This window comes from Excalfactoria chinensis, chromosome 3, assembly GCF_039878825.1.
Source record: "Excalfactoria chinensis isolate bCotChi1 chromosome 3, bCotChi1.hap2, whole genome shotgun sequence".
In the NCBI taxonomy this organism is placed as follows: Eukaryota; Metazoa; Chordata; class Aves; order Galliformes; family Phasianidae; genus Excalfactoria; species Excalfactoria chinensis.
Window position 1 is genome coordinate 71154935 of NC_092827.1, and position 22112 is coordinate 71177046.

Sequence of the window (22112 nt, forward strand, 5' to 3'; positions counted from 1 at the left end):
ATGGTCTTGAAATTATTTTTCCTGTTTGAAACTTTGACTGCGCCTGCATATGCTGCATATGAACCGAAAAGACAATGAATTAGTTCTTGCACTTGCAATTTCCAAACAAAATCTGTCAAGTCTGGAAAAGATCACCTGCTTCTTTTTTTTTTATTGCAAAACCTGGCTTCCAATAAAATGCTTCTCTCAAGGCACAGATGATCCAGCAAGACAGTGGATAATGGCTAGAGAGTTGAGATATTCAAACACACCTTAAACAGCCAGAGGCCAGATTAGACTGAGTCCAGAGGTGGTTAGCTGAGCAGGATGACTCAGTGATGTTGGCATTAACACTATTTTGCAACAAAGATATTAAAAGATCCCTACAATGACTGCTTATAATATATAATTTCCACTACAAATATAGGAAAAACAAGGTTGGAGAGGTAAATGTATTCATCAATAAAACATTACAGTGGTAGAACTGAAGACATCAGAGATGAAACCATCTTGCCAAAAGCATGAATTTTGCTTCAATCTTCACAAGCTTTCACAACCACAAATTTTGTTCCCATTTCCACATTTTTCTCACTTATGTATGCTTTCCAGCTTAGAAGTCGTAAGACAACAGAACCTAACTTTCATCTCTGAAAATTAAATTATATTAAATCACAAATCATTAAAAAATAAATAAATAAATAAATAAAAATTATCAAAAGCCCTCAATATTCCAGGAGTTTGTTTAAAAACAAAAAGTATTAAAAAACACTACTTTCATTATGAATGTTACTGAGTATGTAATTTGTAAAATAAATCAACATTCTTTACCTGGGAAGCAATTACAGAAGCGTAGCAGCTGAAAGGTTAAATCAGGCATTCCTCATCAGGTCAGCCATATTATCAGCTATGACGATACTGATGAATAGGCACTCACTGAGTAATGCCTGGTCCCTAGGAGATCTTTCCAATGTGCAACTTGCTTTTCTTATTTAAGCCCCTCATATGTATTAGCCTTTAAGTACAGAAAGGGAGGTAGTAGATAGTCAATTCCTTCTTTGGCCCCAGCTTTAAATAACATGCAAAAGCAATGTGCCTTATGTTCAGAATGGTTCAGAAAGTATCATTAAACCAAAGTTTCCACTTTGCTTTGTTGAGACGAATAAAAACTCGCCTCTCTCTAAGTAAGGTAAATAATATTTAGATCTATCCCCTTTGAGTTAAATTGCTATAGCAGGAACTGACCCAATTTAAATAAGTCAAAGCATGATTAGGAATGGTTGTTTATTTCTAAAGCCACATTGTTTAGAATACAGATAAAACTATAATTTTACAGTCATCTTGGTTGCAAGAGTAATAACTGAAAAAGCATAAATTTGTCTGTAGAATGGCATATGTGCAAATGAAGGACAATTGCTATTGCTTTTAGCTTTTTCTATATAACAATTGCATGTTTAAAACAAACTGGAAGTAATTTTACTGTCAGGAGTTAATGTGTCATCCTTTGGAACATGAAAAATGAAGTGAATGAAGAACATTATTAGAGCCAGTCTGCCAGTCTTTTTTTAGTAGGTCAGGTCTTTTTATCGTAGGCAAAGGTTTCTCTGCAGGGATGGCTTAGGAACTTTTCGATGCTGGAAGGCTCGGTGTTTTCTCTTTCTATTTAATACCTAGAAATTTGTGAATCTTGTCCAAGACTCTGAGGGTACTGTTTCTGAAGCATCTAAACGGCTATTTCAGTGCAGCATTCACGCATTTATAGTTATTTTCTCTATAGGGTATGTTATCTTCGTCTTCCAACTTAACAGCCTCAGAAGTAAATTTTATGCTAGCCTCATTTTGGTAAGGAATGTGGAATTTTAATGACAAATCTGGCTGGAACAAGTTCATTTAACAGTTGACACTACTATAAATTTATCTTGTGCTACACATAAACACATAAAATTAAATTGTTCTAACATTGTTAGCATGATAATAGTAAGGCAGCGGGTGCCACAGAGCAGAAAACTGCCAAAGTACTGCAATTATATACCAAATAACACTTGAGGAAAATAACTTATTTCATATGCTTATGTCAAATAGGTGCTAAGTCCTTCACTTACATAAATCAAATGACATCTTTTTAGCATCTAAACCTAACTAAGCCTTCATGTCCAGACATGTAGGCTGTAGACCTCTCCAACGAAAGCTTGTAAAAGGCTACTTGCAATACTCTCTGCTGCTCACAGTGCAACTAATATTCATCTACGCTTCCCCTCAGAAGAAATACAATGCTAGCAGAGGTGATGAAGATTTAGCAGAGTGTTTTTAGAGATAGGGTACTGGTTAGGCTGTGGTTGGACTTGATGATCTTCAAGGTCTTTTCCAACCTGGGTAATTCTATGATTCTATGATGCTTTCTCATTTTTGAAACAGTAGTATGCTGATACCGATGCAGAAGTCAATGTTCAGCACCCCTATAAATTTGTCCTATTCTTTGCAAAAGAAAATTCTCAGATATTTTGTCCTCCTGACATCTGCTCATGGAAAGAGCCAGGAACTGGAGCCTTATTCATTCCATGATTTCTTTCTACCTTTTGCTTACTCAACAACCACATCAACTTCTTTCCCTCAGAAGTAAGCTTTGCCCGTATGCCATCCCTCTCTTATTTACACAAGTGGTGTCCCACAGAGGCCAGTGCTGAGACTGATACTCTTTAATTTCAGTGACACTGACAGAAGGATCACAAGTGCAGTCTCAGCAAGTTTGCTAACGATAGTAAGCTGTAGGTTGCAGTCTGAACACCAGACGGATGGGATGCCACCCAGAGGGACCTAGGCAGGCTTGAGCAGTGGGCCCAGGCAAACCTCATGAGGTTTAACATATCTACAAGCAAGATCTTGCACCTGGGTTGAGGCAACCCTCACTACCTATACAAGCTAGGGGGACGAAAGGGATGACTGCAGACCTGAGGGTACCGGTGGAGTGGAAGCTGGTCATGATCCTGCAATATGTCCTTGCAGCTCACAAAGCCAACTGTATCCTGAGCTGCATCAAAAGAAGCATGGCCAGCATGTCAAGGGAGGTGATCCTGCTCCTCTACTTTGCACTGGTGAGGCCTCACCTAGTGCATTTACATCCAGATGTGGAGTTCTCAGTACAGGAGAAACGTAAACCTGTTGGAGTGCATCCAGAGGACAGCCACAAAATTTATTAAAGGGATGGAACACCTCTCCTACAGTGATAAACTGAGAGAGCTGGGGCTCTACAGCATGAAGAAGAAAAGGCTCTGAGGTAACCTGATAGCAGATTTTTGGTATCTAACAGCAAAGAACATACTCTTTAGCAAGGTCTGTTGTGATAACAAAGGAGGAAATGGCTTCAAGCTCAAAGAGGGTAGAAATAGGTTGGATATAAGGAAAAAGACTTTTACAGTGAGAGTGGTAATGCACTGGAACAGGTTGCCCAGTGATGTGGTTGATGCCTTGTCCCTGGCGACTTCCAAGGCAAGGCTGAATCAGGCCCTGGGAAACCTGATATACTTCTGCATGTTCCTGTTCATTGCAGGGGATTTGGACTAGATGACCTTCAAAAGTCCCTTCCAACTCTAAGGATTTTGATTCCATGATTCCCTGTTTCTACATGGAAATCATCTCATAAGAAAGAATACCTACATTACACTCCATTTTTAATCAGATCTCTTCTAGCGGCTTAATAAGAAAAATAACTCCCACTCTAATGTAAGACTATTTTCGGAATCATTGTCTAGAAGACAATTTTATTTCCTTTACTACACTTCCAAAATACTTCTACAATTTTCATTATCACACTAAGTCTAGGGGTTAAAAAGGTCATTATCATCTTAGCACAAGATACTGTCCTCATTTTCAACATTAAATCCTTCTACCATTTTTAACTTTAAGAGGAACTGCTACCATTTACGAGGTTATGTAAGAGAGAAAGTATTGTTAAAACTTACTATAAACATTAGCATGAATTCTTTAACATGAGCCACCCTTTGCACAAGTCACAAACATCTCAAAAACACTTACCTGGAATCGATAAAAGGTGCCATCATCCTTTAGTGTTAGAACATGGTCTGAGATTGGAAAAAAATAACCATGTGCTGCCATCAGTGTTCCCAAATGTAGAGCTTCCACTGTTTGAATATCAAAACAAGATAAAAAGACATTTTAGAAGTTAGATAACTTATTTTAAGCAATTTAGTTTTCTATTTCCTGCAGATAGCCACTTGAGTCAGTCTAGGTCCTGGCATTATGAAAGCACTCTCTTTTTTTTGTAATGGAATGATACAACCAAGAAAAGTCTTTACTCTCCTTAATCACTGGCTATTAGACATCCCATTTGTAGCTGTAATTCCCCATCAGCATTAGTAGGTGTCTACTGTGACATTCACAAACTTGCTGCAAAGGTGAAAACAGCAGTCCCTTTTATCCCGATGGTCTTGCCTCATTTTCCTCTTCTGAAGTTACAGAATACACAACTTTAAAATTGTTGACTTCTACTGTATGAGATATTCCTCACTAGTTTTAACAGAAAAGTAGTAAAGAATAGATTTTTTCTTACAAGTCTCTCATTATTGGGAAAATAATGAAGGATCACAGAATCACAGACTGATTAAGGTTGGAAGAGGGAGGTCATCTAATCCAACCCCCTCTGTTCAAATAGAACCACCTAGAATAAGTTGTCCAGAATTGCGTTCACTTTAGTGAATAAAACCATAATACGCAACAGTCAGGATTATATGTGTTCTTGTATTTTCAGTAAACCACTGACCATTATCAATCTAAATCATTATCTCTGAAGTCTCATTCATTATTGTTAATATTTGGTTGATGATAACATCATACTGTAGGAAGAGGTGGTCATTAGTCATCCACTTGATAACGTATATAAGTCCTAGTCTTTAGCATACTCTTTATCAACAGTTTAAGGACTCTAGTGCATGTCCCTAAAATACCTGCACACAGCAATTTCTGCTGTTAACATTAACTATTTCCTAGCATAACCTACTAATATAAGTGCACAACCACTGAAGCATACTAATTTTAAAAGATGAAGCTTGGAGAAGATCACAAGGGTTTCTGAGCTCCACGACAAAGCCATCTTTTATGGGAGCACAGCACCAGCAATGTGGAAATGAAACAGATCAATACAAAGGCCATATATGAGGACTGGGGAATAAGGGGAAGCTGGGAAAGAGAAGGATGAAAATGACAAAAGAAAGACAGAAGTAGTGAGATCTGCCTAATAAAGGAAGATGTTTTTTTAACTGAAATATGACATCAACGTGAACAGGTTTCAGGTACAGTAATGTCATGCAGAAAGAAAACTGAGTCCTCAGACCTATGAAGATGATGGAATCATTTATGTTTCAGACATTGTCACTTTGGACATAAGGATGAGATGCAAACAAACTTTTTCATCTATATTTCATTGGCATTCCAGAAAGTTCCCTCTTTCACCCATTTGATCACCTAAGGATATTCATTGGTACAGAAGGCAGCCAAAGCCAGCAAACGTGAAGAAAGAATGAAAGGGGTCTGGACACTAGTTAATTGAGAGCACACAACCCTAAAAGGGCTTATTTGATACCAAATAATTCTTGTGATCTCTGTGCTTTCCACAGTTTGTGATTTCTGGCAGAGCCTTTATCTAAGAAAATCCAGCACCCTCTCTCAGGCAGTGAACTCCTTGACTTGCTATAAAATGCCATAACCCCGTTAACAAGGCTTTTCCAAATTACAAGCCTACAAGAAAATTCAAGAAAAGAATGCAGTTGCACCTCTCCCAGCACATGGGATGTGTGCAAACCCACACATGAATTTTATCCTAATGAGCTTAAGCCCAAGTATTGTTGTTATTCATCTACCTCAAGCTATAGAATTATATTATCCTTTGGATAGGATACTTTGAGCAAATACATTCTGTGGTGAGTCAGTTTCAGATTTTCTTTTCATTTTGGTTTACTTTGCTTATTTTAAAATTTTATTAAGCTTTTCTTTGTTCTTCACACTGCAAGTCTAAAAAGACTTTTTTCCAAGCATTATGAATCTTTGTGGAATAAGAGTAGAAAAACAAAGGAAAAAAAATGTCATGACTTTTTTAGGGAAAGATTTCTTAGATTAAGGGTGACAGGGCTTACCACAGAGCTCTTGACGCAGATGAGAACGCATTCTCTTCAGATTTAGAATAAACTAAATAGGTTCCAGATTTGATTCATGCTTTTGTTGGTTTCTTAATTGTGATATTTTTTAAGAACACAAAGAGATCATATTATTACCTTTTACCTAGCAAATGATAGAGCATATCTGGACTACCATGCCCAGTTGTGAATACCACATCCACTCCAATACAAGAAGGACGTAAGTGAACCTGTCTGAGTCCAGAAGTGGGTTGCTGAGTTGGCTGGGGACCAGAGCACTGCCCTGTGAGGAGAAGCTGGAAGAGCCGGGCCTGCTCAAACTGAAAAAGAGAAGATTTTGGGTGTGCCCAGCAAAAGACTTCCAGTGACTAAGAAGAGATTACCAAATAACAGAGCCCTGATCTTTATAAAGGTGCATGACAAGTGAAAAGAAAATAAATTAAGAGAGACAATGGTCATAAACTAAATCAGGGGTGGTTCTGACTTGAAATATGGAGAACATTTTCATTCAGAGAGCAGCTAAGCAGCAGAAGAGGCTGACTATATAGTCTGGATCCTTGGTGAGTTTCAAGACTCAAAAAGCTGAAGTCCTGGACAACCTGCCTGATCTTACAGTTGATGGTAATTTGAGTACAGCATTGGACTACAGACCTCTTGAGGTTCCTCTCAACCTGAATCATATTTCAATTCTGTAACTCTTAAGTGGATGAAGCAGAAGTGGAACAAAGAACAGAAAGCAGGGATGTAGACAGGTGGAGAATAAATTATTTGGAAGCTGACAGTGCAGCCTATAATCCTGGGAAAGCTAGAAAGTAGGAGTAAGAGTTGATACTACTCTAACTTACTGCTGAGAAACTTACTGCATACCCAACAGCAGAAAAGACCGTGATGGTTTTCTCTAGGCAATTAAAGCAATTAAGGTCAGCTGAGATCTGAATTGTTCCCCATACAGACTATGTCTCATCTTCAGCTATGCATGGAGACTAAGAGGGTTATACTTTCACCTCAAGTACCTTATTCAATTAGGATGAATCTACACTGACTCAGTGTTAAGGTATCTCTCTGCAGAGCCATTACGAGGTAATAGAGACATATAAACTTCCCTGTATTGTCCTTCAACTAATAGACAATTAATTTAAATTTGTACGACTATCAATCCAGCAATTTATTCTGCATAAATATAAATGAATAAATATATCCTTTTAACAGCAACCTAAGATCTTCTGTAGCTCACATAGGTGAGCAGTACCTGTTCCGTTAAAAGAAAAAACGAAAGAAAAAAAAATAAGTGTATGGTATAGCAAAGACATTAACAGAACCATTCACATGGTAGTCTAAAATCCTCTCCATTAATATTATCTGACAATGACGTAACTGCATAACCAAAGCATTTTCAATTTGCACAGAGACTGAATAACACATAAATCAAATATGGATCAACTACCTGAAAAATGTTCACAAAATTGTAAATGGTGAAGAATGTCCAGAAATCTGCAACCCTGCCTCACATCAGACTGACGGAGGCCTAACACTTCACTTCTTGGCAGGAGAGCAATACAATTTCAACATAGAAAGATTCTTATTTCCAACAAACAAAAGGAACAGTTAGATATACATCTGATTTTGCTAAAATCAGACTGAAAAGCCAAATGAAGTACAATTGTAGGATTCAGGAAACAAAACCAGGAAACAAAACCATAAGCTTGAAGAGGAAACTGTAGCCAGCAGCATACTAGTCCTACATGCCTAAATGCCAAGAAGTTCAGTTCAGACAGCTCCATTAGTCCCCAGGTATTCCTGCATGTGGAGTCAGGGGATTTTGACCTAAAGAAGCATTATCTGTAAGAATGGCAGAGGGAGATTAGGAACATTAAGAACTTCATGAGAAGTTGGAAAAAAGAAAAAAAATCCAATCCACTAAATCTGAAAAAAAAAAAACAACTAAACAAAAAAAAACTTTTAAATATAAAAGATACAAGTTAAAAAGTGCCCCCGGTGGCACACGGTGTTAGAACCACCGCTTGCAACACCAGAGGGCCCGGGTTCAAATCCCCCTTGTGGCGCAAGGGGTAAAACTGCCGCTCTGCTACACTAGAGGGCTCGAATCCCGGGAGTTGGACTCGATGATCTCTAAGGTCCCTTCCAACTCGCACGATACTATGATACTATGATACTATGATGATGATGATAAAAAGTTTAATTAATTATATATATTTAGAATAGAAAATCCAAAAATAGGAGGAACATGGACTAAAAGCAATAAACTACAATTTCTTACAAGGCAAATGTACACAAACATGCAATGCAATATGTACATAACTGTTATTTCCAGGCATTTCGTCACTATGCATAAGAATGTGCAATCCATATCCATTGTCAGTTACACACAGAGAGTCTCACTCAGAAGGCATAAGTCAAACTGCAGCAGGCATAACACAGAAAAGTTTGAAAGAAGCAAACCTCACAGAGGTGTAACTGGTAGAACAGAGGAAATTTCAGCTTCCTCTCTTCTTGGCTGCTTATTTTGGAGATGGTCAGTTAAATGAATAAAAGGTTTCAGGCATTGCTTTCTAGCAGTGACAGTACAGGTAAGTAGAAAGTCATGTTCAAAAACCAAAATTACTAAAATCACTCTTAATATTTTTGTGGGTGTAAAAGGGCCTCTAAGTTCTAAGGTCTAAGTTAAAAATATATAAGAGAAAAGTATTAACTGAAAAACAAAAATAGGTCTTTATCAGCCCAATTCATTCCAACAGGGTATGAAATATTTTGATATGAATTCAAAATATTGCTGTGGGTGGAATTTTTACTCTTAATGTGTATGCTATTGCTGGGCTAAAAGCTGAGAGAAGAAGTTCATGTTTCTCTCCACTGTAGAACCGTATTTAGCTGAGTGGGTGAAGTGAACAACAACTGTACATTGATCAGCAATCCCATTTGGGAGAAGTAACGCTGCCCAGCCATCCGCTATGCCATTACAAGGAGAGTGATTCTGATGGATTAAATGCTAGTCACTTCTAATGCACTTTGTTATTAAGAGTGCTATTATAGCACTTTGGGACAACACAAACCTGATGAAGTCTAAAAAATAAAAATACTCCCTGGTTGTTAAATTTTCATTTTATTTTATTTTCAAACATAGTTCAGTTTTCTCCTTATTGTACAGGCTATTGCATGGATTGAATGCTCATTCATCTTAAATTGCAGGCTGTGGTAATATGCATGGAAGAAGGTGATTCTTATGACAACATTCACAGGGGAGGACTGAAGTGGATGGATTATTTGTTTTTCTTTGGAATAAACTTGTTTTTCTGCTTTGAAACCTCTCAAAGGGTATGATTTCATTGAGAAGTGTGGATTCTGCTTTTTCTTATGCATCTCAGGGTTTTAGGTGATGTAGTCTCTACATTTGTGTTTACTCGTAATTCCATAAAACACTTTACAGTTATCACACCACTGTAATTTCAGCCTCACTGCATCTGAAGTAGATTGTAGTATTCTCTGGGAGACAAAGGAAATGGAAACAGGTGTTCCACTTTAAAATGTCATTTTTCAGAGCCTGTTTTATGTTCTTCTGGGCAACTTCTGTGCAAGTCTCAGTGAAAAATTTCCTAAAAGGAATATCATTTGGGGCATTTTATGTTCTTAAGTTTGTTGTATGATGTAAGTAACAGTAAAAACCCCAAATTTGCAAGTCTATCATTCACTTTTCATTATGTCCGTGTCAAAAAAAGAAAAAAAAAAAAAAAAGACTGCCTCCCTTTCCATCAAACAATAAAGTGTTTGTTATTTAGGGCTTCTTCTCTGATCTAAAATCCATCACCATGCTCAAGTGCATGTCTATGCCACATGGCTGCCTGCAAAAAGAATTAATGACTCAGAACTTCACAAGCACACATTCTTTTTAAGTGCCGAATGCCAAGACATTATCACTTACTCTCACCTCACTCCTGCTGTCATTTCATTGCCAGTGTGAACACAGGCTGTAAGAATTAACTTAAGGCAATAAAATAAAACCCACTTCTGATGCTCACATAAAGCGTAGGAGAACCTCCCTCTCCGGGCCTGACTGCGGCATTTAAAAAAGGGAAAATAAAAGCTAAAAAAGTTCTTGAACACCCACATGACTCTGAGCTGTTCTCTTTTGTCCCATCTGAAGGATGGAATTGCAAAAGGAGCAGTAGTCACTGAGAGTCATTTCAGGGAGAGCAAAAAAGACAGTGAAGGAAGAGGCACTACTTACTTAAACACACTTAAAATGATATTCATGCTTACTTCCAAGATACCTTTCACAAACCTCTTTATTTGTCACCACAACATGTAGGAAGGGTTTTTTTTTGTGCCATGTGCTAGACAGTGGCTGCTGATGCCATCAGCAGGCCAGAGGCACCAGTAGGAATATCACTCAGCAGGTAAGAAGGAAAATCTATCAGAGATCTGCTAGGAATCCTCACCTGCCCAAGGACTGGTAACAACTACCCTGACAGTCTGACTTGATCTACATCATAAGGTCTCATGCACCTATCTCAGGACTAGAGACAGGGATGTATATGTGTGTGTGTGTGTGTGTGTGTTTGTGTGTGTGTGTGAAATAACTACTTTATTCACAAAAACTTCCAGCAAAGTAGTATTTGGGAACACTACCAGTCTTGCCTCTTATGCTAACAGGATGTGAGTGAATTGAGACTAACATAACTATCTGACATAAACCAGGTAGGATTTTACCCAGACAAGGTCAACAGAAATCATGTCACTATGAAAGACAAACTGAAAGGATAAGACGACCCCCCTACAAAAGGCACTCGCAATCTGAAGTCTCATGAGGCAGACAAATAGAAAGGTTCTGGAACTGAGCGGTGCTGAAACCCCACATCTGATAGGATTGGTTTGTTTGTTTGGTGTACTGGGAACAAGCAGTTACACAAGGTGGAAGAAATTCATCTAAGCTGCAACTATTATGCAGACCTAATATCAGGGAAAACAGCATACAGTGTCAGTTGGCCACTTGATAGTCAGTTCATTCAGCACAGTTCATTCATCCAGTAATGGAGAGTAGCTTGAATTTATTTAAATTTGCTGTTAGTTTCTTTGCCACCTCCCCAATATTTTACAGGCCGACGTATATCACACTAGTAATCAGACTTTCTAGTGGGGGAATTTAACTCTCTTGACAACGACCCATATCAACATGTAAAAATATATCTTCTAATTTCACTAGTACTTCTCATGAGTTTTTATATTCTCAGTTTTGCCAAAATCACAGTGTTCAGGATTATTATTGACATCTCTTGTCTCCTAAAATTGAAAAGATAGAAAGATGAAATCCAGACTCCTTTGAAGTACTGCCTTCCTCTTTTTCCCACTGGCATTTCCTCTGAAATGACAACTTTTTAGTTTGAGCTTTGATTCACATACTACTTCTAGGCAAAATACAGAAAATAAAAAAAATTATGTCTTGTTCCCCCTAATGATAGTCTGAACTTGTCTTCATAAGATATTTCCCAACACTTCACTCATTTCCCTCCCTACTATGAAACTGTACTCTAGTTTATACAGCCACATGCATACACTTTTGAGTGAACCTGCAAACAACAAAATGAAAATTATTAATAAAAAAAACAACATATTCCTGCAAATACTATACTTCAATATCTCAAATGATTTTTTTCCCCACAATTTCAAGTATCAATAAAAGATACAAAACATAGGACATAAATAACTTCTACTCAATAGCAGAATCTTTATATTATTTCAGTTTTTTTCTTGTGTACTGTTTGCCACTTGCTGTTTGTATGCCAGATCATCCAATTTTCCTCTCTTCCAGTGGCCTGGACTGCAGATGTGTGATCAATTCATTTGGCTGCATATATTTGGTGAGAAGATATGTGATTCTCCATGGCATATGGTACCCAAGAATTTGTGCAAGCACATGTCAGCCAGGAAACACATTTTACATTGTGGTTTCTTCAGACATGCCACTCTGTATGATGGCACATTTCCCTGCTACTATGTAACCACTTTTTCTTTTGTGACGCTCAAGGCACGGTACAGCTAGCCATATGCAACTCCTCTCTCAATCAACTGTTTGAAAAGCATAGGCCCACAAGCAGTTTGGGGCTGGGCTTCATGGGAGGAGACAGCTATCTAAGGTGCTGATCCAGAGCATCTGAAAAGCAGGTGTGGGCCAAGTACCACTTGGATTTGTGGCCACCAGTATTGCTCTAGAGTTGGCACAGGCTTTTTCAGTACACAAAATATTTGTTTCTGAAGGAACTGCAGAATTGTTGAATTAGAGGGATGGCAGCTAATGTGTTGTTTTTTTTTTGAAGTTGGGTGAGGGTAAACAATAGGTAGCACTATCTCGCTATGATTACTGCTGGTTAAGATGAATCATGACACCTTTTTAGTCTGAGTCTGTTTTGATATCAGTTGCTTACTACAACAACTATTAATTTTGTATCATTGTTACACATTGCTATCATAATCACAGAACACCCACTTATGACCAGGCAGTTCAGATAATACAAAGAACATGCTGCAGCAGCAAGAATAATAGTTGCCTTTTTCACTGCACTCTACACAGTAAAGATGAATTCAATCTTCTTCATAACAACTTTCCAGCTAACTGAGGGCATAAAAAGCTGAAGATAATGTATTTCTTTTGATGGGAAGAATGCTGTGCATTTAAAGTCCAGCAGGAGTTAAAAGCTTTGTAAGTAAAATGGTGTCATTCAGATGCACAGCAGGGAGAAATAACCAGAGCTCAGGCAAGCAAACTACAAAGATTGTGGAGATAGCTTTCCAGAGACTAACGTAGGAGTATGATCTGCAATGTCATTAGATACAGACATCTGGGATGAACATATATTTAAAAAGGAATTTAATATAAACTTAATTCTAGAGAGTTCTCTCATTAGAATTTATTATTTTGTCCGGTAAATTATATATATTTCACTGACCACACTTACAAGATAAAGATTCCATTTTTTTTGTTTTTCTTTTGCTTCTACAGTCTGAATCAAATGTTCCTACTGTCATGAAAATCCCCCTCCCAGTGCTTACTTCCCCTGTTGTAGCAGATTTACACAGATAATTGCAGAGAACTGACATTTCAGCCAGATAAACTCTGCTGTTAAAAATATGGAAATACTGAAAGAAACTCACCAGCAAAAATAGTTCAATGAAAACCCTTCCATCGGGGCTTCTTTTCCCACAGGAAAAAAGAAAAAAAAGAAAAAAAAAAAAAAAGAAAAAAAAAAAGAGCAAGCCTTCTCAGTGACTGACCTACTTTTTCTCTATTGGCAGGATTTAAATGTAGAAGGAAAGGATAGCACTGATGACAACAACAGCAATAAAAAAAATAAAATATTGAAAGGCTTTAAAACAAATTGATTAGATGAATATAAACATCTTGCTGGGTCAACATAGTGGTCACTCATAATGGTGACTCTATTTTTAGGCAAGTCAAATATTAACTAGCTGAACTGTTAGCAGCAGCATGCCATTTATCACTTAAATGACCTTAAGTCGAAAAGAAGCTGGAATACATGTCCTCAGATTTTAGAAAGATCTACAGGGGTAACTGGGAGCTGGGTAGGAGGCACGTGAATAGAACAGAAGCTCATAGAGACATCAAGATAGAAGGTATAATAAAGTGGAGAATAAGTATATATAAATGAGACAGAGGGAAGACAGGACACCATTACTGGATGATGCAATGTCTCAGAAGTGTGAGTGTTGTTATGAAGAATTAGTGAACATAGAAGGTTAAGAAAATCTGGATAACATATCAACTTGAACTTCCTGAGGGTTCTTCATGTAATTCCCCCAAATGTCTTTGTAAAGGAAACTAAGTGGATCTGTGATAGAAAGTCATGGTAAAATAATAGTTGGACAGATAGGCATAAAGGTTAGCCACAGTAGATCAGTTAACACAGGGAAGGGAGTCAGTCACTGTAGCTGATCACTGTCTTCAGAAATTATCTGCAGAAGAGTTTGATTGATGATATAACAAAATTTGCTGACAGTAATCATTTCTGAGCTAAGTAAAAAGTCAGTTTTGAAGAGGCATAGAAGGTCTCCACAATACTGATTCAGTAGACAATGCAACAGCAGATGGAATTGATTTTTTGTAAGTCTCAAGTACAAACTCTCCTTCCTTCCCCATGTTCGCAAGACTGTATATGATTATGTGAAGTTTTTTGCTCAAATCTCAAACTGGATCAATTATTTGAAATGGAAAACAAACCAGAAGACATCACATGCATAGAGGATAGCTTGCACACGCCATAAATTCCAAGCAGTGAACTGGTCATTTCATCTAAAACTATGTATGCATGGAGAGAAGTGTTAAAAATCACAAGGGGAATATGGACTGTAAGGGTTCCATACAACATGAGATATCACAAATACATAAGTGGATGGTGGAGGACAGCCATTAAAGCAGTTGGTAAAATCATGACAAGAGGAGCTGAATCAATGAGTAATAATAATTTGCTAATTCTCGTAACTCAAGAACTCAGAGTCAGCCAATGTGATTATCAGGCATATTCTTCCAAACAAAAAATACATCTATAGTATCAGAATAATCTCTGGAACATATTTTCACAGAAAGTTTTAAACACAAAAATGTCATTTGAGTATTATTAAACGTGAAGCTGAAAACAACTGAAGGTCAGGACCATTACACCATTTTTTTCCTTCCGTGATGCAAAAGGGACTGACCATTGCCAGAAACAGCTAATGTTTCAGATGTTCTGATTCTAGTGCTGCCTGTCTTCTGTTCATATTGAATTTGTTATACAAAATTCATTTATCTCTACTGTTCTGGAGTGTGCATTGGATATTAACTGATTTGGATTATTAACTATACTTTCTCTTGCTGTGCTTACTGATTTTTTAAAAAAGCTGTTACTTGCAATCATTATTATACTTAAATGACCTTAGAGGGCACAGTTTCTTTTCATATTAGAACTGAAATCGCAGTATATTCAATAGTGAATTGCTCTTCCTGGTCATAACTTTGACATGTCAGAATATCTTCCAAATGCACTAAAATACATGACTCCATTACTACTGAGAATAATTTCAGCCATCACTGCTATGATAAAAACTGCTGTGGATTGCTAAATTATCTTTAGTCTGTTTCTTGTGAGCATAAGTTTTGATCTGCTTCAGCTAACTGAGAGCATAAATTTTGCAAAAGCTCATTAACATGAACTTTAAAATGCCTGTTCTCTAGATAGTTTTTCCACATTGAGTTTCATTATGGTAGTGGTAGTTACTATCATTTAAAATTCAAGTCAGGTTTAACTGTGGAACTGTAATCCCCACCCTAATTTCTTTAAATCAGACTATTTTAAATATCGGTAGGTGAGGTGACAAATATATGAAGCTCATATAGAAGCTCTCAAGAAACAATATTTTCAACCTTTTTTATAAAGAAAAAATCAAACATTTGTTATTACCCTGAAAGACCTTCAGCAAAATTTCTTGATACAGCAGTTACTGTGACAAAGCAGATTTATTTTATTTTATTTTGCTTTGTTATTTGTTATGATATTGACTACGTTTGAAGATGTAAATAATTCCACAATGACAAAACACAAAAAAGTCACATTTGTAGTTCCTCATAAGCTTCCCAGCAAGTCTTAGAGCTATTTAAAAACTTACGTTTTCCAGTTCATTTACAAAAGAATTTCTTTAAATTAGACATTAATTAAAAAGCAGCCTTTCAAATGAAAATGTAAATTACTTGTTATAATTTCTGTATGTATAGCTGAGATAAATAGCATTTTTTTATGACTGGGTTCTATTACACTATATTGAGTTATGGCCTTAGAGGGAACTGAAATTTTTACTTTATGGATCCCACTGTTCAAAAGACAAATGAGATCTTGCAGCTACAAAAACAGAGTGGACACAGAACAGTTAAACACTTGATTATTCAGCTTCAATTTGTCTGTTTTCCTATGTGAAATTTGAGAATGTGACCAAATGCAACCAGTGAAATTAAAGAATATGTAAATGAAGAAGAAAATGTTAATAATAACCAACAGTTCTAAGCAGACAAGAACCAGATGACACAACAGTAAAAGTAAAGGACAAACCATGGAGATGAAAATGTAAATGACAGAAAATGGAGAAAATGAGAGAAGAGAGTATTGAAAAACAAGAGAGAGAAAGGAATATTTTTCCATTAATGGTGACATAACAAGCAATGTCTTTTCCTTAGTTAAAGAGAGCACCCAGCAGTTCACTTAACTTTGAACCTTCACTTTGCTCCTATATGGACAGCTGCATTTTCCTACATGTGGCATGATAAAATTGAAAATCCCCTTAAAGACAACTAGTAACAAAATCAAGAGAGGTCCTTACATTAACCATTCAGTCATCAAATAAAATATATTAAGAAAAAAAGATATGCAAGATATGAAAGTCATAAAAAAAATCAAAATATTTTTCTTCACTTAATTATAAATAGTTGCAGCAGCAGCTTTCAAGACAAAATAGAACTTAAACTACTTTTATTTAATTAAGTTGTTCAGATACATAATCTCACTTCCACCTACTTGTGCTTTCCATTGCCACACAACAGAGTTCTCTGGGAAACAAGGAAGCAGAAAGCTAATGAAGTCTCTAGACAATTATTTAGCTACTTTTAATTAAATATGCCAGCACGAATCGGGATTTACTAAATATTCTTCCTCTTAAACCTCTAAAGCTTGGTATGATCCCAAAGGTTCAGAAGAAAAATGTAAAACAGGAAAAAAAAAAATTCACAAAAAAAAAACAACTTAGTAACTGTAGTAAAAATAGAATCAAATATTTTATTATGATGATTATTATTATTTAATTCATTAATGAATAAGATTTATTTCTAAAAGGCATCAGAGTTCTTCTTACAAGAACATACCTTTCCCACGATTCTTCAGTTGTATTTTTGACTTTAGCTAAGTTGATAATTATGTTTCATTGTTTTTAACAGCAACAGTAATACAACAGGCTCTGGCTGTGCTAAATAAGCAAAAGGTGGCATGTGTAATGTACAGTTACAAAACAAGCAGACAAGATGGAGAACACATTTAAATTAGTAGCATTTGGTACCCAAAGCCAGTTATTCTAAGAATCTGATTTGTCAGCAGGAAATTAATACTGGCTAGCAAAATATTTTTCTTACTCTGAGATACTGGCTCCATATGCTGAGTGATGACATCACGTAATGCATACAATACCCAGAAGGAGATATCCAGCTTACATCTGCCATTTATTCTAGAAGTACATGGAATATTTTCAATTGAAAACTATAGAACAAAAAAATCACCTGATTTATTATTCAACTCCAAAAGAATTGAAAGATAAGCTTTTGGGATAACTCTGAACCAGTTTTTATCATATAGTTTTACATATAATAAAATAAAAGCTTCATCATAATGCTTTTTGATGAAGCTGTGTATTTTGGAGGTAATTTGATGGAAGAAAATTTCAATTGTGTAATTTAGATTTCTTACAGACTAATTTTTTCTGTGACAGAAAGGATAAAATAGATTCCTTAAATTGGTACAACAGAGCATCTGAAGCGCTTTCCAGTGAAATTATATGAAATTAATGCTTACTGATTTTGCAGTATCTAGTAATAGTTTTGGCGCTTTTTATCAGAGTATGCTTCTTTAAGTCATTTTTCTAATCAGAGTACTTTGTATTCTATTCAGTACCTCTTTCTTACTCTTTGCTCACCAAGACTTTGAAAGACCTCAGTGAAATAATGCTCATACTACCTTCTGAATTCCAGATAAAATGCTGTATTATTATTATTATTAGCTTCAATTTTTAAATTCTTACTGGCACATAAGAGGGGGGGAAGCTCATTCCTGGCTGCCTCTACTGCTCCATAGGCTCCTGGGTGTTGCCCTCTATACAGGGTAACACGCTATACCAAAGTGGAAAAAACTATAGTGGAAATGCATGAAAAAAACTGTATCCACTAAGTCTGGCTTCTCCAGTGGCAGTTTAACTACTGGCAATACATCCTTGTTCACCATTTCTAGTCTTTCCTAGGGCTTTTGACAAATACAATCACCTCTGCAAGCTTTTACCATTTCATCTCTGAATCTTCAAGATTGGCTAGAAGCCCACCAACTATCATAGGCTGCTAAATGTAACATGATAAAGGAAGACTGGCCTATATAGTTTCATCACAACATTAATACAACTGATAGTAAAGACTGCCTGTAAATGTTGACATTTTCTATTCCCTGCCCTTTTTCTGTCCGTCTAAAATTACAGACATTATTTAATTTAAATGCTACAGGACCTGACAAGCTCAGATCGAATTCACACTTGCTTTATTACCACTGTTTTGATTAATGCAAAAATTGCAAACAGAAGTATGATCTCTCCCCTCCCTTCTTTTTCTTTCATAAGAGGCTAGTTTCTCCTTCAGCAAGTTCTGGAAAACACTCCTATGCCTGCAGTTGGCAGGTGCTGTGTCCCAGGTTACAATGATTTGCTGCTTTCATGCTTCATGGCCCATGTTAAGGGTGAAGTGAGTGTTTGTAACTAACACACCTGAAAAATACTAATGATTCTTCACTAAACCAAAAATTGATACTGGTTGCGAGCAAGAACCAAATACAGAGCCAGAGACTGGGAAATTTCAGCAGACACCTTTAAAACTGTTCACCAACCCTAATTGTTCTATTTTTGGACTGGAAGGATTTCAATCTCTAGTGTGGTCAGCCTGGTACATTCACAGCACTAACTGTCATTTTAAAAAAAGAGAAGTACAATGTAGAAAAACAGAATAGATTTTCTTCATTAAGATTAAATGGCACCATCAGTGAAGAGTCAGCACTTACCCTGTAATGGCCAATTCAACAAACATATGTCTAAGTGGCAAACCCCATGCCATTACAATTCTGTAAACTCAGTTAATTGCTTCTTTTCAGATTGAGGTCAGGCTCATTTTTATGACAGAGCTAAACTTCACATTAAAAATAACTTAGATAATTTCCATTCCTTGAAATTTTACAGATGATTTGTAGGCTGAAACACAAACATTTTTTTTAAAGTACATACTGAAAAGTAAACAATATAACAGCAACTGTACATTGCACACAGCTATTCTAGGCAAAAGCTCTATTCTGCTCCTCTGAAATAACTTCAAATCTGGTATAATTCAGCAGAATCCACCCATTATCCTTAGTTTATTTTCTTGACAGAGATTTACAAAATCTTACAAATGTTCCACATAAACTGTTTTTCCACTTTAGATAAATATGTGCTTTATTTTTATTTATTTATTATTATTATTTTCAACCGGCAATTTACACTTGCAATATTTTTGGGGGTTGAAATTACTGTTTCCAGATACTAGCTTTACATTATCACAGTCTGTTTAACTGCTTTGTAATTTGCACATTTGCCTTGCTCATGTGAGTAGTTCATGCTGACATGGGGGGAGGGGGAAAGTTATAAATATTTGTTAGTTTTTTCCAGAGATTACAGAATATACTCTTAAAGTATGTGAACCAAGGTCTACATTATGTTGCGGATATCAGAATTAGTTGGAGATTATAACTTTCTGTGTAAACACAAGGATTATTTATTTCTGCATTGCAAAATTGCACAACAGCTTGGTAATACAGCTTTAAGGAGTAATTTTAAAAGAGATCCACAGTAAAACCCTGGCATATTGGTGAAAAGTAGACAGAAGATAATGGAAATCCAAATTATGGTGACAACAGCTCTCAGAAGGTTAGGGCTTTTTTACAGGAAATTCTGGACAGTCTTTTCTAGAACTGGAACAATATTTGTCAATAATATTGTCAAAATCTACAAAGAATTTACAAACCATAATTTTATCAGAAGCTTAGCCCTGTGGATAGCTCTTGCTTGCCATCTGTGAGGTTCACTGCTCTCTGGCAATTCTGAGTGCTACACAAAGGTAACATTTGGGGTAGCTGGCCTTCTAATGATTTGCAGCCAGACAGCTCCAGAGAGCTGGCTTTTGGCTGTCCAGTCCCTAGACTAGAACCAACATGAATAAGATATTTTTGTTATTGTGGACAGTCTTTCCGCTCATGCAATCTAAGGGGATATAACATAGCTCAGATAAAATTACCACTGTGTTCTGGTTATATATGCAAGTGGCATGTGTGCTTGTTTAATTTCAATTGGGTATTAACGTAGGAAACCATGTTTCCCATTTAGTTTAAGGTTTCTTTTATTGTAAAGTTTCACAACAACCAGATAACCTGAATGACAGCCTATCATCGTACTGCATTTCTGGTTTGACAAATAAAGTTTGAGCTTCTATATCAAATGGTAATCTTTCAAACTCTGGTAAGAATTAACAGGTGCACGTTTTTCAGTTGACAACTGACAAACAAAATACCACACCCATGTATGTGAGCTCCACATTGTCTTCAGGAAGAAAATATTTGACACTGTGTGGGAAGTAATACTAAACTGGCAGCAATTAGTGATCTCCTTTGTGAACTGCATGTTTGCAGATACTGAATTATGTACCCACAATATTATTCAATTTATAAACACGGTGATTTCACTCTTTCCTTGAATTCCACAGTGATTAAGCTTTCATTTCTGATAACACAGACAACATGTTTAAAATTAAAAACAAACAAACAATAGAAAATGCATTCTCAAAAAACTGAAAAAGAAACAGGAAAAATTGGGAGTTTTTTTGATTATGCTCTAAAGATGGAAGATTATCTTTCCACTAAAGAAAATATAACAGGAGTTTCCACAAAATTTTATTTCAGATATTCAACATTTCTACTAGAAAACATTCATTTCTGAAAATAAATATCAGACATGCACCAAGACATAAAAACTGAGCTAGCATCTGGCAGCATAATTAAACCTGTGGCACACCTGGAACGAAAGCTTTACTTCCATATTCCAAGCCAGTTCATTGAGCACTGACACTATTTGCAGTACGCTCTCTGTTTAAAATACTATAAGAGCAACTAAAGTTAATAATACAAACACAGCTCTTGCTAGCAGTACTAGAGAGCACATTTTATTAATTTCATTTATTCATTGATCTATTTGAAATTATGTTAAGAAAACATCATGTGCTTATGAAACTATTTAGTAGAACTATGAGTTAATTCCTAACAGTAGAGCGTAAATTAATTTACTACTAATTAAAGCACTTGTTTTCTTGGACATCATCTTGCTTCCCAGTACACGCTCCAACAAAATGGATAACAAAATCATCAGATTCTTAGCAAAAGTATCTAAATCTTGATGATGTCTTTTTTTTTTTCTACAAAAATTATACTGATGAAACACAGTTTCTGCATTGCAACAGAAGACAAACAGAATGCAATACTTTAAAAAGATAATCTAGAATTTTCTAATATATATATAATATATAGATTCTAATGTATTAAAAAAAATTACCTGGATCTTCTATAGATAAATTCTTTGTCAACCACTGAACAATGTCTGAACCTAGGAACAAAGAAACAGACATTTTTAGATTAATATATTTTCCTATTCTTCTATTCGCTAGATCTATTAATATTATTCTACATGTAAAAGAAATCTCTACCTTTTGGTCAGTTTCTCTAAAATCATCCAGACCATTACGTTACTTTTTAAAGTTAGTTTTTAGTTTCTCCACAGCTTCGGCCAAAGTAACATACCGCTCTTTCCTTCCCTTAGGTCAAGACTCATAAAACACAGAAATGTCAGATAACAGCCTACAGTTTAAATAGATATTATTGCAAAAATTTACATTAAAATCACTCTTCTAGAAGTCTGTATGACAGTTTCCCCACATTTCAAATTAGGTGTCAAATGAAGCCTAGGAAAAGTAAATGCAACACAGATGATTTTGCAATATATGACATTACATGCAGCAGGCCATCCCTGATGAAAGACCTCCTTGGGACCAATATGTACCATTATGAGCTCATTTTAGGACTTCAATTGTAAAAATTCAGCTTTGCCTTCTGAATT

The 22112-nt window shown here is 36.1% G+C and overlaps 1 protein-coding gene across 13 annotated transcripts in view; it reads right to left on the reverse strand.

Moving 5' to 3' along the window:
• The window catches only part of RGS7 (regulator of G protein signaling 7), a 237511-nt gene that overhangs the window by 71657 nt on the left and 143742 nt on the right, over positions 1 to 22112 (reverse strand). For 12 of the 13 annotated variants that reach the window (XM_072332703.1, XM_072332691.1, XM_072332704.1 and 9 more), the window contains 2 exons: positions 21552 to 21602; positions 4009 to 4115 (listed from right to left, as the gene is read on the reverse strand). In XM_072332703.1, the coding sequence (XP_072188804.1) occupies positions 4009 to 4115; positions 21552 to 21602 (158 nt within the window). Of the gene's footprint in view, positions 1 to 4008; positions 4116 to 13286; positions 13346 to 21551; positions 21603 to 22112 lie in introns of those variants that run through there. The other variant, XM_072332701.1, reaches the window with a different exon arrangement.